At 40.3% G+C, this 13,666-nt stretch overlaps 1 protein-coding gene across 2 annotated transcripts in view; it reads right to left on the reverse strand.

Moving 5' to 3' along the window:
- csmd2 (CUB and Sushi multiple domains 2) overlaps positions 1 to 335 on the reverse strand; it is a 1,532,573-nt gene extending 1,532,238 nt beyond the window's left edge. For both annotated transcript variants that reach the window (XM_078423311.1, XM_078423310.1), the window contains exon 1: positions 9 to 335. In XM_078423311.1, coding sequence (XP_078279437.1) covers positions 9 to 78 — 70 coding nt within the window. In that variant the 5' untranslated portion in view covers positions 79 to 335. The remainder of the gene's footprint in view (positions 1 to 8) is intronic.
- Between the last annotated feature and the right edge of the window lie 13,331 nt (positions 336 to 13,666).

The following is a 13,666-nucleotide window of genomic DNA, read 5'->3' on the forward strand; positions in this document are numbered from 1 at the left end:
CAACTTACCGCCGGCTGCAGCGATCCAAAGCAAACAGCAGAGCAGGATCCGGCTCAGATTGAATTGCACCTTCATCATAACTGTAATCCCGAATGCACCAGCACTGACAGAGCTCCGGCGGATCCGTGTTTATTCTGAGCTCAACAGCGGCAACACGCACTCCGGTGGGTTTTTTAAAAATATATCTAACACACGAGACGTGGAGACGGAGACTTGTGGCGATGGAAGCCCTTTCAGTATTATCCCTCCTCTTCTTTCGTTCAGCGCCTTGGTCTTGAAACGTTAAGAGCTGAGGAAAAAAAAAAAACGGTGTACGAAGAGCTCCCTCCGGCTCTTGCTGCTTCACGCATGGAATGAACCATCTCAGGGAGGGTTGTTGCGCCTTCAGCGGACGTTTTCCGAAAAAAAAAATGATGTCTTATGTCACACTTGCCAGCCTATTTTAGTCAAATCCTCTTAAGTGAATTACACAGTTATCACACATGCTCACTTGACAAGAGTTTCATTAAAATACGAGTGGGTGGAAGAGTGCAGTAATGTTGCTCTGGGACAGAATAATATTGCATTGTATATTGAACTTGTGAAATACAAAACCATGTGAATGGATTCCCACATGTGTGAATAATGATGTCCATTGCCTATAACATGTCTGGTTTAAACTATGATTTAAACAAAGAGACCGTCAACTTTAATAATTTAAGATGTATTCTGCGATAGTTGAAAATATATTGTAAAAGTTTTCCTTGCATTTATTTGTATTCCAAACATAATAGATTTCTTGTACAACTCATCCCATCCTGACTCTCATCAGCTCAATTTGACATTTACTTCAAGGCATCCTTGTGCCAATCCCCTATGTTTTTTCCTTATCCCTCATATATTTGCTGAAGGTTTCCCCAAATTACATGAATAGCAATATATCAAATCTAATGTGAGATTGACCTGTCATGAAATGATTCACAATACCTGTAATAATGCAATATTTGTTTTAATATTTCTTCTTGCATTGGAAATTGATCTCTATTATTATTTTGTAAGAAAATAACTGCAGATGCTGGTACAAATCAAAGGTATTTATTCACAAAATGCTGGAGTAACTCAGCAGGTCAGGCAGCATCTCAGGAGAGAAGGAATGGGTGATGTTTCGGGTCGAGACCAGTCTGAAGAAGGGTCTCGACCCGAAACGTCACCCATTCCTTCCCTATTATTATTTGTTTCTGGTCCCTAGACAATATCCATGCATCCGATTGCTTCAAATCAGAAGCAAAATAGATTTCAAGTTTAGATCATTTATTTATAGATCCATTAGGCTAGTGTGGGGAGTGAAGAGGACATCAGTCCTGATGTGTAACATCAACCGTGTCATATTCAGGTAACAATACAATTTTTGCACATTATACTTATTTGAATTCTTTAGAATGAGATAAAATGTGAATGCTTCCGTTCTATAACCTTCTGTCTTTTAAAATTAAATTGAAGCATGCCTTAAGCGAGATTTATGGCCAGTTTATCACTGATCCATCTAATGTTTGCAGACTGATGATTTCCAGTCATTTGTGTATACAATTAGGCAGTGTCCATTAGTAACAACCTGATTTCTTTAGTGGATAAACATTGTTTCATTTATTTTAATGACAAATGTTTCATTTTAGAACATTGATCAATATGGGATAATTAATCTAATGTTTCAAGTGAGCACAGTGATGTCAATAACAACTACGCATACAGTGTCTTTGATGTTGAAAAAAATTATCAACGTACTTTAAGAACAAAGAGATCACCATAAACTTTCAGAACTGAATTTTAAAGAGGATCTTTAATTGAAAATGGAGCTGAAAGGTAGAAGGGTTTGGAGACAATTCTAAAGACACAACTGACAAAGACAGTTTGGAGAGTGCAGAAAGAAAACCATTATAAGGAACAGTGAGATACTTTAGACTTTAGACATTTCTGCTGAAGCTAATTGTTGATTTCCATGTGGAAAAGAGGTATAGAAATATAGAGTGTTAATCAATATTAATGTTTAAAGTATGTATCTTCAAATACATCACACAAAGTCTTAAATTGTCACCATTGATTCAACAGACAAATTGCATAAGATTAAAATCAAAAGCACATAATTTTGAATTAAAATGGCTTCTGGAGTCCTCCACTTCAAACATTTTATACTTTTGTTAAATTAGAGCCTTCTGGCCAGCCATTCATTGTGATCATGGCTGATCATCCACAATCAGTAACCTGTGCCCAACTTCTCCCCATATCCCTTGATTCCACTAGCCCCCAGAGCTCTATCTAACTCTCTTTTAAATTCATCCAGTGAAATTCTTCCCCCTCACTATTTTTCCTCCCTTTTGCTCCTTTGAATTAGAGCTTCACTGGCAGCAGTTCACCTTATTTTAACTGTTATAAGTCAGAGATTTAATAATACAGTATTGTCAATTCAATAACTATTGGAGGGTATATCAGAAAATCTTTTCACATCAATGTAATTGGTTTGGTATTTTCCATGAAAAAAATAACCAGCAAGATTTATTTTTGAAAACGATTACCCATACTTCTTGAAATGTTTTGGGAAAATTAAAGGTAGACACAAAATACTGGAGTAACTAAGTGGGATAGGCAGCATCTCGGGAGAGAAGGAATGAGTGACGTTTCGGGTTGAGACCCTTCAGTTTAGAGTTTGTGGTACAGCTTGGAAACAGGCCCATCAGTCCACCGAGTCCACACTGACCATCGTTCACACATTAGTATTAGTTCATATTATCCCATTTTCTCATCTAGTTCCTACAATCAAGGGCAATTTACAGAGGCCAATTAACCTACAAATCTGCATGACTTTGGGTTGTGGAAGAAAACCGGAATGCCCGGAGGAAACTCACTTGGTCACAGGGAGATCGTGCTGACTCCACACAGACAGCACTCGGGGTCAGGGTCGAATCTGCTCCTGGTGCTGTAAGACAACAGTTCTACCAGTGTAATCCACTTCCCATTTCTTTTATATGTAGGAAAAAAACCCTGCAGATGCTGGTTTAAATCGAAGGTAGACACAAAAAGCTGGAGTAACTCAGCAGATCAGGCAGCATCTCGGGAGAGAAGGAATGGGTGACGTTTTGGGTTGAGACCCTTCAATCTGTATTGATCTATATCAATAGGAATTTAGATTAATTACTATATTAATCAATTATCATCAAGAAGGATACTGATGCAATAGATCCGATTGGGGTCGAGATGGATTGTTTGGAACAAAATGTGATCTTTGCTGACTTGACACAATCTCCCTCTTGCCTTTTTCATCAATTTTATGTTAGATTGCTTAATCATACACAAATTATAAATATAATAGTTTTATATAATGCTGAATTAATACATGAACACCATACAATATGTCTGATCCCATGTGGTGCATATTACTCCTGGTTTTGATATAAAAGAGGCAAGATCCATGATTTTCCTGGAAAAGATGGAATACATTTTGTGAACAAAAAGGGGAATTTTTAACTGTTAATATTATTATTATTAATGTTGCATTGACAATAAAATAAGATTTATAACATATAAGCAAATGGGATCCAATCTCTAGAACAGGTAAGGTACACCACTCCCTTCACACCATGAAAGTTGGTGAAGGTTATGAGTTCACTTGAAATTTTCCAGCTGTAAGTAATTTTGTGGAATTCTGACCACAACCCAATACATTAGAAATATTCTCTCTAGAAATTGGATTAATGTATTCATTTTACAAATTGACTCCGACCTAACTTGCCCATGACGACAACGATGGCCCATCTACAGTGGTCCCATCTGTCAATGTTTGGCCATATACCTTTCCTATCCAAACCATATCAGTGCATTTGCTTGGCATTGATTGCAGGAGCAATCAAAATTACACACAATTGGAAATTGATAATCCTAAATGCGAACCACCTATATATAGCATGGCTGATATTTAATCGTGGCCATCGTACAACTAATGTCATAGACGACACACCATGCATTTCAACCAATATCGACCAAGTTTGTAATCTTTGGGTGCAACCCCCATTTATAACACGCAGCAAAATCAAGCAGCACATTGGTGTCTCATTGCCAGAGACTGCATAACGAATGTGTTTTCATTGTGATAGAGATCAGACCGGATTTGATCGGTTGCTCTCAGTTGATCCTTCACTCTTTGCAGCAATTTTTGTGGCAATCACGTACCCCTTCATCCGCCCACACCACGGAGTGGCTTGGGACCCCTCGTAGCTCGGAGTGTATGGGTGCAGATAATAGACAATAGGTGCAGGAGGAGGCCATTCGGCCCTTCGAGCCAGCACCGCCATTCAATGTGATCATGGCTGATCATTCTCAATCAGTACCCCGTCCCTGCCTTCTCCCCATACCCCCTGACTCCGCTATCCTTAAGAGCTCTATCTAGCTCTCTCTTGAATGCATTCAGAGAATTGGCCTCCGCGTGTCTGGAATGGGAATGTAAGGAGGTCATTGAACAATCCCTGTCGTCGTCGTCGTCCCCACGCCATACACTTTATGTCACTATACTGTATCTACCACGAAGAGTCTCCTTTAAGTCATGACGTGCTTATCAGCAAGGCCAAGATGGAACAAATGTGAGATCTGCTGGCAGCTCCCGATAGGAACCGCGCAGTCAAGATTCTGGTGAGCAAAACATCAGAGCGCTGCTTTTAACAAGTTTCACCTAATTGTTGTGTTTATTTTGGAGGGGTGGGGAAGAGAGGGAGGATCTAAAAATAACGTGCGAACATGCAGCACAGCAAAAGGGTGGATTCGATTGCGAGAGGTTTAGTGGTGTCTCCCCCCTCCCCCCTCTCCTCCAACAAGTGTAGAAGTGGCAAGTTGAACTAAAATGGGTTTTGCGGGATAGTTTGGCGCAAGCTTGCTGCACGGATCCGGTGAAACTGCACAGCGCGCCCTGTTGACAGATGCAATTTGTGTTGCTGCTCGTTGGTGGCGAGACTCGGAGAACCATTCTCTGAACTTGTGCTGCCTTCAATCGCCCCGTTGTCTGTTGGGTGGTATGATGCCAGCAGCCAATTGAAAACAAAATGCCACAGAACCGCTTTATTCTTATTTAAAGAGAGGGATTTCTGTCCTTTCCCAACCCCCACCCCCCGCACAATAAAACTCCGCTTGATCTATCTTCCCAATTTCAATCAAGTCAAGTTGACCACCTCCCCATCCACAAAAACGCACCCATCTGCTGCCTCCACCTTTGTCTTACATTTCCAATGACTTGAGCCGAATCAATAATTCTGGAGTCCTGACATTCTTGCTTTAATCCCATCGCGTGCCCTTATTTCTTTTTTTTATAATTAGTCAATCGTCATCCCGCTTTCAAAATGATCAATGATGGGGTTGCGTTGGTCGTTATGTAAACGCACAATACTGTGTGCAGTGCCGATTGAGCTGCTGTAAGCTAGATGAACGTGGTTACAAAGGTTGCGTTATGTCGGAGTTTGCTTTACCATCTCGCATTTGCAGCGTCGGCGCCGATGTTTTGTGATGCAAATCAGGAAGTCGGCTTTGATCTGGCTCTGGAGCCAACTAGAGGAAGATTTACCCCCCTGCCGAATATTCACTTCCCCCCCCGAGTGAGGTGCGGTTCATCGGCAGCAATTTCAGTCTCGATCTGTGGCCGGTGGGATTGTGGTGCAAGTGGGCATTTTGTCATATGTAATCCATTTCTTCCACAATTGATACTTTTTAAACAAACCTGGCCGCTGATACTGGACTCTGACTATATTTCAAAATAAAGAGGCTTGTTTTCAGGGAGGAGACGAACTACAGTGGCAGCAACAGCTGAATCCTGGAACAAATTTGCCACCTACAGGCGATTCCCTGCAGCACAGCATATATATTGTGGCAAGAGCTGGATTAAGTATGTTTTTTGTTTGTGAATGACACACGTTGTCCCGATGCGAAACGTCATCCATCTTTTCTCCTCCATAGATGCTGCCTGACTCGCTGAGTTACTCCAACATTTTGTGCCACACTTTGTAAAACGTGAACAATTGGAAGTTTTTCCATCAGCGTTTGCATCCCATTCGGGAGTATCATGGATGAACAATTTTCAACCCAGAAAGGTTTATACTTCTAACTCAACTTGTGATATTGGAAATTAAATTAATTTCTAGATTTCAACGATGCACTCTGCAGCAATGGCTACAGGAATTTACCCAAAATTCAGCTATTCCAGCCCATGACACCATTGAATCCCACAACATTCATGCAGCAAAATCAAAGCTTTCTGCTGTAGTTGCTTTGTTGTTGGGATGGACACAAATTAATAAACTTATATTGACTTTTTCAACCCCAAGTCTCCACACTCCAGTTTATACTTAAAGGGGAAGAAACATGCAGATCCTAGCTTCTTCTCCTGGAGTGAACAGTTGTGATTCTCGGGCCAGAAATGTGTCTTTTGATTTAACAGCAGTGCGTTAGAGTGAATTATTAGCACTTTGATGTATAGTCACATGAGTTTTCACAGGCAAAAAGCAAAACCAATGAATTGAAAATGAAATTCAGCCAAATACAACAAGCGATGGGTGAGTTATCTCTTCTACACCCGTCCAGCGTGAACCTTGGTCCATAACCAGATATCACTGCACTTCATAGCTATCATCTGGATGGGAAGGCATTTGTGGGTTGTCACTGGGGTGCTTAAATTCAATACTACTCAGCAAAAACGATATTTCAATTAGTGATTGGCATATTGTCTTGGGATATGTAAATAAATAGCACTGATGCATTAAAATGTAAATTAGATCGATTTATTTCAGTAAATAATAGTTTTAGGCTTAGCATTTGAGTAATCCGAATTATGTAGACTTGAGTGTCCAATGCCTGGGAGGATTCAATAGTCCTCCTATGAATTAATTTCATATTGGGTTTATAGTAGACTTATTTTTAGCAATCACTTAATATAAATAAGAAAACAGGTGCCTGTTATAACTTTGACCAGACCAATGGAAACCAAATTAGTCAGATTTTCAATTTTTTCATGCAGCAATTTTCATGACCTAGAATCAGTCATTTCAGATTCAGTGAACCTTCCTACCAACAACTATAGAGCAGTCCTGAGCTGCTATCTACTTCATTGGAGGCACTCCGATTATCTTTAATCAGACTTTACTGGACTGTATCTTGCACTAAACGTTATTCCAATAATAGACAATAGACAATTGGTGCAGGAGGAGACCATTCGGCCCTTCGAGTCAGCACCGCCATTCAATGTGATCATGGCTGATCATTCTCAATCAGTACCCCGTTCCTGCCTTCTCCCCATACCTCCTGACTCCGCTATCCTTAAGAGCTCTATCCAGCTCTCTCTTGAATGTATTCAGGGAATCGTCCTCCACTGCCTTCTGAGGCAGAGAATTCCACCGATTCACAACTCTCTGACTGAAGAAGTTTTTCCTCATCTCAGTTCTAAATGGCCTACCCCTTATTCTTAAACTGTGGCCCCTTCTTCTGGACTCCCCCAACATTGGGAACATGTTTCCTGCCTCTAACGTGTCCAACCCCTTAATAATCTTATACGTTTCGATAAGATCTCCTCTCATCCTTCTAAATTCCAGTGTATACAAGCCTAGTCGCTCCAGTCTTTCAACATATGATAGTCCCGCCATTCCGGGAATTAACCTAGTAAACCTACGCTGCACACCCTCAATAGCAAGAATATCCTTCCTCAAATTTAGAGACCAAAACTGCACACAGTACTCCAGGTGCGGTCTCACTAGGGCCCTGTACAACTGCAGAAGGACCTCTTTGCTCCTATACTCAACTTCTCTTGTTATGAAGGCCAACATTCCATTGGCTTTCTTCACTGCCTGCTGTACCTACATGCTTCCTTTCAGTGACTGATGCACTAGGACACCCAGATCTCGTTGTACGTCCCCTGTTCCTAACGTGACACCATTCAGATAATACTCTGCCTTCCTATTCTTACCACCAAAGTGGATAACCTCACACTTTATCATTTCCCTTTATTATCTTTCTGTACATGGCTCAATTGTAATCATATAATGTCTTCCTGCTAACTGGTTAGCACATAACAAACCCCAATGTACCTCGGTACACGTGACAATAAACTAAATTAAACTGGTCATACTTGCAAACAGAGCTTCATACTCAGGAATGAACTATTCCTGCACAAATCTAGTTACAAGCAACCAGGGAATGCACTGATGTGTTCACTGATAGACAAAATGGATACCATATCATCAGCACATTCAATTCATTAACTTACTGAATGGTGAAACTGATTAAAATACAATCGCGACAAGGTCAAAGAATAAAGAAGCCGATTTATTTTCACAACTAAAATAGCTGAACAAAATGTTATTCCTGGTTTTATTTTGAAAAAAGGGTTGCGTTCTATAACATATCCAATTACATAGTAAGTAACAAAATGACACGTTCTAAATTATGGCTGGAAAATCCATTTTCCTTTACAATTTCTAACTGTGATGTGATGACTGACCACCTTATACCCAATTTGTAACCTAGCTCAGAAATTGCTGCTTAGACCTTCTTGGAACCAGCTGACCTTTTAACATGTATTCCTTTGTGATTTTTTTCTGCTTTTGAGATTGGATGTGATATTCCAAATGACTTTTCATATTTCATTTACAGTGCATTCAGAAAGTATTCAAATCCCTTCATTTTTTCCACATTTTGTTACGTTACAGCCTTAATTTAAAATGGATTAAATTCTTTTTTTTAATCATCTATCTACACACAATAACCCAGAATGATGAAGTGAAAACAGGTGTTTAGAAATTTTTGCAAAGTAATTAAAAATAAATAACTGAAATATCACATTTACATAAGTATTAAGACCCATTGCTCTGACACTCAAAATTAAGCTTATATTCATCCTGTTTCCATTGAATGTTGTGATGTTTCTACAACTTAAATTGGAGTCCACCAGTGGTAAATTAAATTGATTGGACATAATTTAGAAAGGCACACACACACATAAGGTCCCACAGTTGACAGTGCTTGTCAAAGCAAAAACCAAGCCATGAAGACGAAGGAATTGTCCATGGACCTTCAAGACAGGATTGTGCCAAGACACAGATCTGGGGAAGGGTATAAAACAATTTCTGCAGCATTGCAGGTCCAGAAGAGCACAGTGGCCTCCGTCATTCTTAAATGGAAGAACTTTGAAACCACCAGAGCTCTACTTCATTGAGCTGGCTGCCCAGCCAAACAAACAATCGGGGGAGAAGGGCCTTGGTCAGGGAGGTGACCAAGAACCCGATGGTCACTCTAACAGAGCTCTAGAGTTCCTCTGTGAAGATGGGAGAACCTTCCAGAAGGACAACTATATCTGCAGCACTCCACCAATCAGGCATTTAAGGTAGAGTGGCCAGACGGAAGCCAGTCCTCAGTAAAAGGCACATGAAAGCCCGCTTGGAGTTGCCAAAAGGCACCAAAAGGACTCTTAGACCACGAGAAACAAGATTCTCTGGTCTTATGAAACAAAGATTGAACTCTTTGGCCTGAATGCCAAGCATCACCGCTCATCACCTGGCCAAAACCATACCTATGGTGAAGCATGGTGATGGCAGCATCATGCTGTGGGGATGTTTTTCAGCGGCAGGAACTGGGAGACTAGTCAGGATCGAGGGAAAGATGAGCGGAGCAAAGTACAGAGAGATCCTTGATGAAAACCTACTCCAGAGCATTCTGGACATCAGACTGTGGCTGAGGTTCACCTTCCAACAGGACAATGACCCTAAGCACACAGCCGAGACAACGCAGGAGTGGCTTCTTGACAAGTCTGTGAATGTCCTTGAGTGGCCCAGCCAGAGCCCGGACTTGAACCCAATCGAACTTCTCTGGAGGGACCTGAAAATAGCTGTGCATCGAAGCTCCCCATCCAACCTGACAGAGCTTGAGAGGATGTGCAGAGAAGAATGGGAGAAATTACCCAAATACAGGTGTTCCAAGTTTATAGCGTCATATCCAAGAAGACCCGAGACTGTAATCGCTGCCTCAAAGTACTGAGTAAAGGATCTGAATACTTATGTAAATGTGATATTTCAGTTATTTCTTTTTAATTACTTTGCAAACATTTCTAAACACCTGTTTTTGCTGTTTTATTATGGGGTATTGTGTGTAGATTGATGATTAAAAAAAATGAATTTAATCCATTTTAAAATAAGGCTGTAATGTAACAAAATGTGGAAAAAGTAAAGGGGTCTGAATACTTTCTGAATGCACTGTATATGCAGGTTCTCGGGAGTGAGCTTGGTTTTCAGAAGTATGATACATAACTAACCCAGTACAAGTTTTGAAACAGCTTTGATATATTAATCCTAATAAAATTGTAACAAAATAACATTGTAGAATCTGCTATAGCATTTCATAATTACAAAATCAATATCACTAGTTACTTATGTGCAAATGGCTTTTTTTTTAAACTACTTTATCATAACACTATCTTCCTAAAAGATCATTTTGGTTAACTTAGTAACATGGGTACTTAATCATATAGATATGAAGTTTAAATCATGTTCTCAAAGGTATCATTTAGGTAATTTAATTGGCCTCAAGTCTCCAACCAAGAAATAAAAAACATGCAATGGTTCAATGGTGCTTTAATTGTCATGTGCAACTGCAGAGTGAAATTCTTTTTGCTTATTTACACACGAAGGCGCCACCATGTTTTGGTGCTATTTCCAAAGTCCAGTCCGCATGTGTGCTTGGTTTACTGGAGCGGCTCCCGATCCAGGTAAGTCACAGGCTCCTGCAGGGCCTTCATCCGTTGCCTTCGACCGGATCGGCCCACGAACAGTCATCCCTCTCCTCGCCCGGCCATCTTTGTGTGCCTCCTGCAGCCAAACTTGCAGACACTGGAGGTATTACCCTGGTTTCACCCTTCTTCCGGCTCCTTGTTCCTCACGTCCAATATCTCCAGTGGCTCTCTCCTCCAGAGCGGTTCCCCAGTCTTCAGGGAATAAGCAGAGAACGGGCCAGGGGCATCCCTCGACATGTCACGGTCCGCTGAGCCTTCAGGTCCTCTAGGCAGGTTCCATGGCACTTTGGAAAGGCTTCCTACTCATTATTGTATACGGGTAACTGATCTGGAGTTCACCAAGGGTGTACATTTCTAATACAGGACTATTTAAACATGTTCTCGATTATCTTGTGTTTCAATGCAGGCAAGTACAGGAAAGGCTTGACCTTCATAAATGCAAATGATGTCCTTGTTATGCCTTTGCTGTCCTCTTAAGTGAAATATATCCGATTATGTATGCACTGTATGCAATTAGTTTTTCCAAATATTAATCACTATTTATTATATGTTCAATCCAATATTACTCAGCTATTAATTGTGTACGAGGTATTCTGCAACAGAATCTTACTTACTTTTGAAAGATCTTACTTTTGGATCTATTCTGAGTAAAGAAGACAAGTATTCAAATAAAAGACACAAGTAGAGTAGTAACTCAGTGTCAGGCAGCATCTCTGGAAAACACGGACAGGTGACAATTCAGATCAGGATCCTTCTTCAGACTCTGGTGTCTAAAGAAACACCCGGACCTGAAACATCACATGTTCTTACGAAATGCAACCTGACACGCTGAGTTACTCCACTACTTTGTCTTTATTGTAGACAAGCATCTGCAATTCCTTGTATCCACAGGTATTCGAATGATGGTGTACAGTTATATTCTGGAATTTGAATAATGACATTTGTAGCATAATTCATAAGTGTTTTTATTTCCCTCAAGTTTTCAGATTAGCTGCTAAGAGAAATAAATTGCATCCTACTTCTGTTCGGACAAACGTAAATTCACAAATTACAAGCAAGAAAAAGAGATATGGAAAAAAAAAGCACTTTCTGGAATTCAAGTGAACATAAATTTAAAATATATATTCAGAGAACTGAACTAGTTTATCAAGGCCAATGAGTGCAGGCTGTTGGTTTACAGTGGGTGGGGGGGGGGCACTTGAAAGATTTGCTTTTAAAACTGCCAAGGCAATCTCTTCTCTTGATGCTTGTACCATTATTAACAAATAATGTAACATTTATTTATACTTAAAGCAACAACCCTTTATTATTACATGGGATATGTCAGTGAGATTCTTTGTCTTGCATGCGAAAGAATGCAGAGAGTCGCCACTTATAGAGCGCCAGCAAAGTTGCATAGTATTCCAGTTAGTCCCCAAAGGGCCCTCTGTTCTCAGCAACCCCCTACACCAGGTATCCCTTTGTTCTCTCAGCAGCTCCACCATGCTGGGACCCTTTTGTTCTTTCACACCCCCCCCCCCCCCCCTCCCCTCCCTCTCCCAAGCCGGGACCCCCTTTGTTCTTGGTGGTGCACCCGGCACTCACTGTATGCCCATCCAAGCTTTGGTGCCCATGCAGCCCATCGTCATCCAATCTCCGGCACCTGTCCATGACCGCCAGTGCCTCCTTAGTAGTCGAGAGGTACCATCTTTGTAGAACATAGGTGACATTTTGGGTGAAGACCTTTCTTCAGACTGATTTTGCCCAAACTCCAACCAGAATTTCCTAGCCTGTAAACTGAGTGTATTCTTGATGGGAGGGGGAAAAATTGCCATAGAAATGCATTGCCACTTATAACATGGGATCTAATGGGGGGGGGGGAATAAATAATTTGTGGAAAATCACAAACAGGTGGATTTCCAGCTATGTAACCTCCCCTCCCCCCCACCATAATGAGGGGGTACCAAGTTTTCCTTTCAATTTCAGCAGTATCTGCTCATGAAATATCACCATGCATTGACCAAGGTTTAAAATCCAATCTCAACCGAATGGCTGGAAAATTACTGCGGGACTAGAGGACGAAAATTACTTTCAAGGGAGTCAGACATTGAAAGCACGTTTAATCTTACATCAAGTAAAATGCTAAATGTCATTTTAAAACAAAAATCAAGAAACAAATAAAGAGCCAAGGCAGAATTACAAGGTAAGAAGGGATAGAGGCAGGAAAATGAAATGGCAACAATTTCATTCTAAAATGTTTAAAACACTGGTGAGTTTCGTGGAAGGAACAATTTGTTGTGACCAGATGAATGATTACTATTGATATCGCAGCAGAGAAAATGTATGACTGGCCTTGTGCAGTTGAAAAGGAGCAATAAAGGATTATTTCAGTAAAATACAAACTGCCAGAGGAACTCAGTGGGTCAGGCTAAATATTTAAGTAGGTTATCCAGCCAGAAGACGAAAGAAGGCTTGGGTTAATTTACAAGAGTCAAGTCAGATTAAAGTTGCTTTCCATAAAGAATAGAGAAGTGAAAGATGCAACATTTTAAAATTCATTGGTTTTCTAAAGTAGGTTGTGAAAATAATCAGTGATGACATGCAAAATCAAATATTATTGTGGTACATCAAATTAAAATAAATGGAACAAATACTGAAAATTAATTCCAAATTACATGTCCCATGTACCTTTGGAATAGAATTTGAAGAAAACATATGAATGGCTGTTATGGAGCATGAGTGGAGAAAGGAAGGAACACTATTTTGGTTAGGGTACAACACAAATTGTATGTACCCATCAATTGAATTAGTTATCAATTATAGCACAAAATATCATATAATTTAAATAAAACTATTGACCATACTGTGGAATAGAAACTTAACAATTAGGTAACAATTGGATAA

The sequence above is a fragment of the Rhinoraja longicauda genome, chromosome 27 (assembly GCF_053455715.1).
Source record: "Rhinoraja longicauda isolate Sanriku21f chromosome 27, sRhiLon1.1, whole genome shotgun sequence".
NCBI lineage: Eukaryota > Metazoa > Chordata > Chondrichthyes > Rajiformes > Arhynchobatidae > Rhinoraja > Rhinoraja longicauda.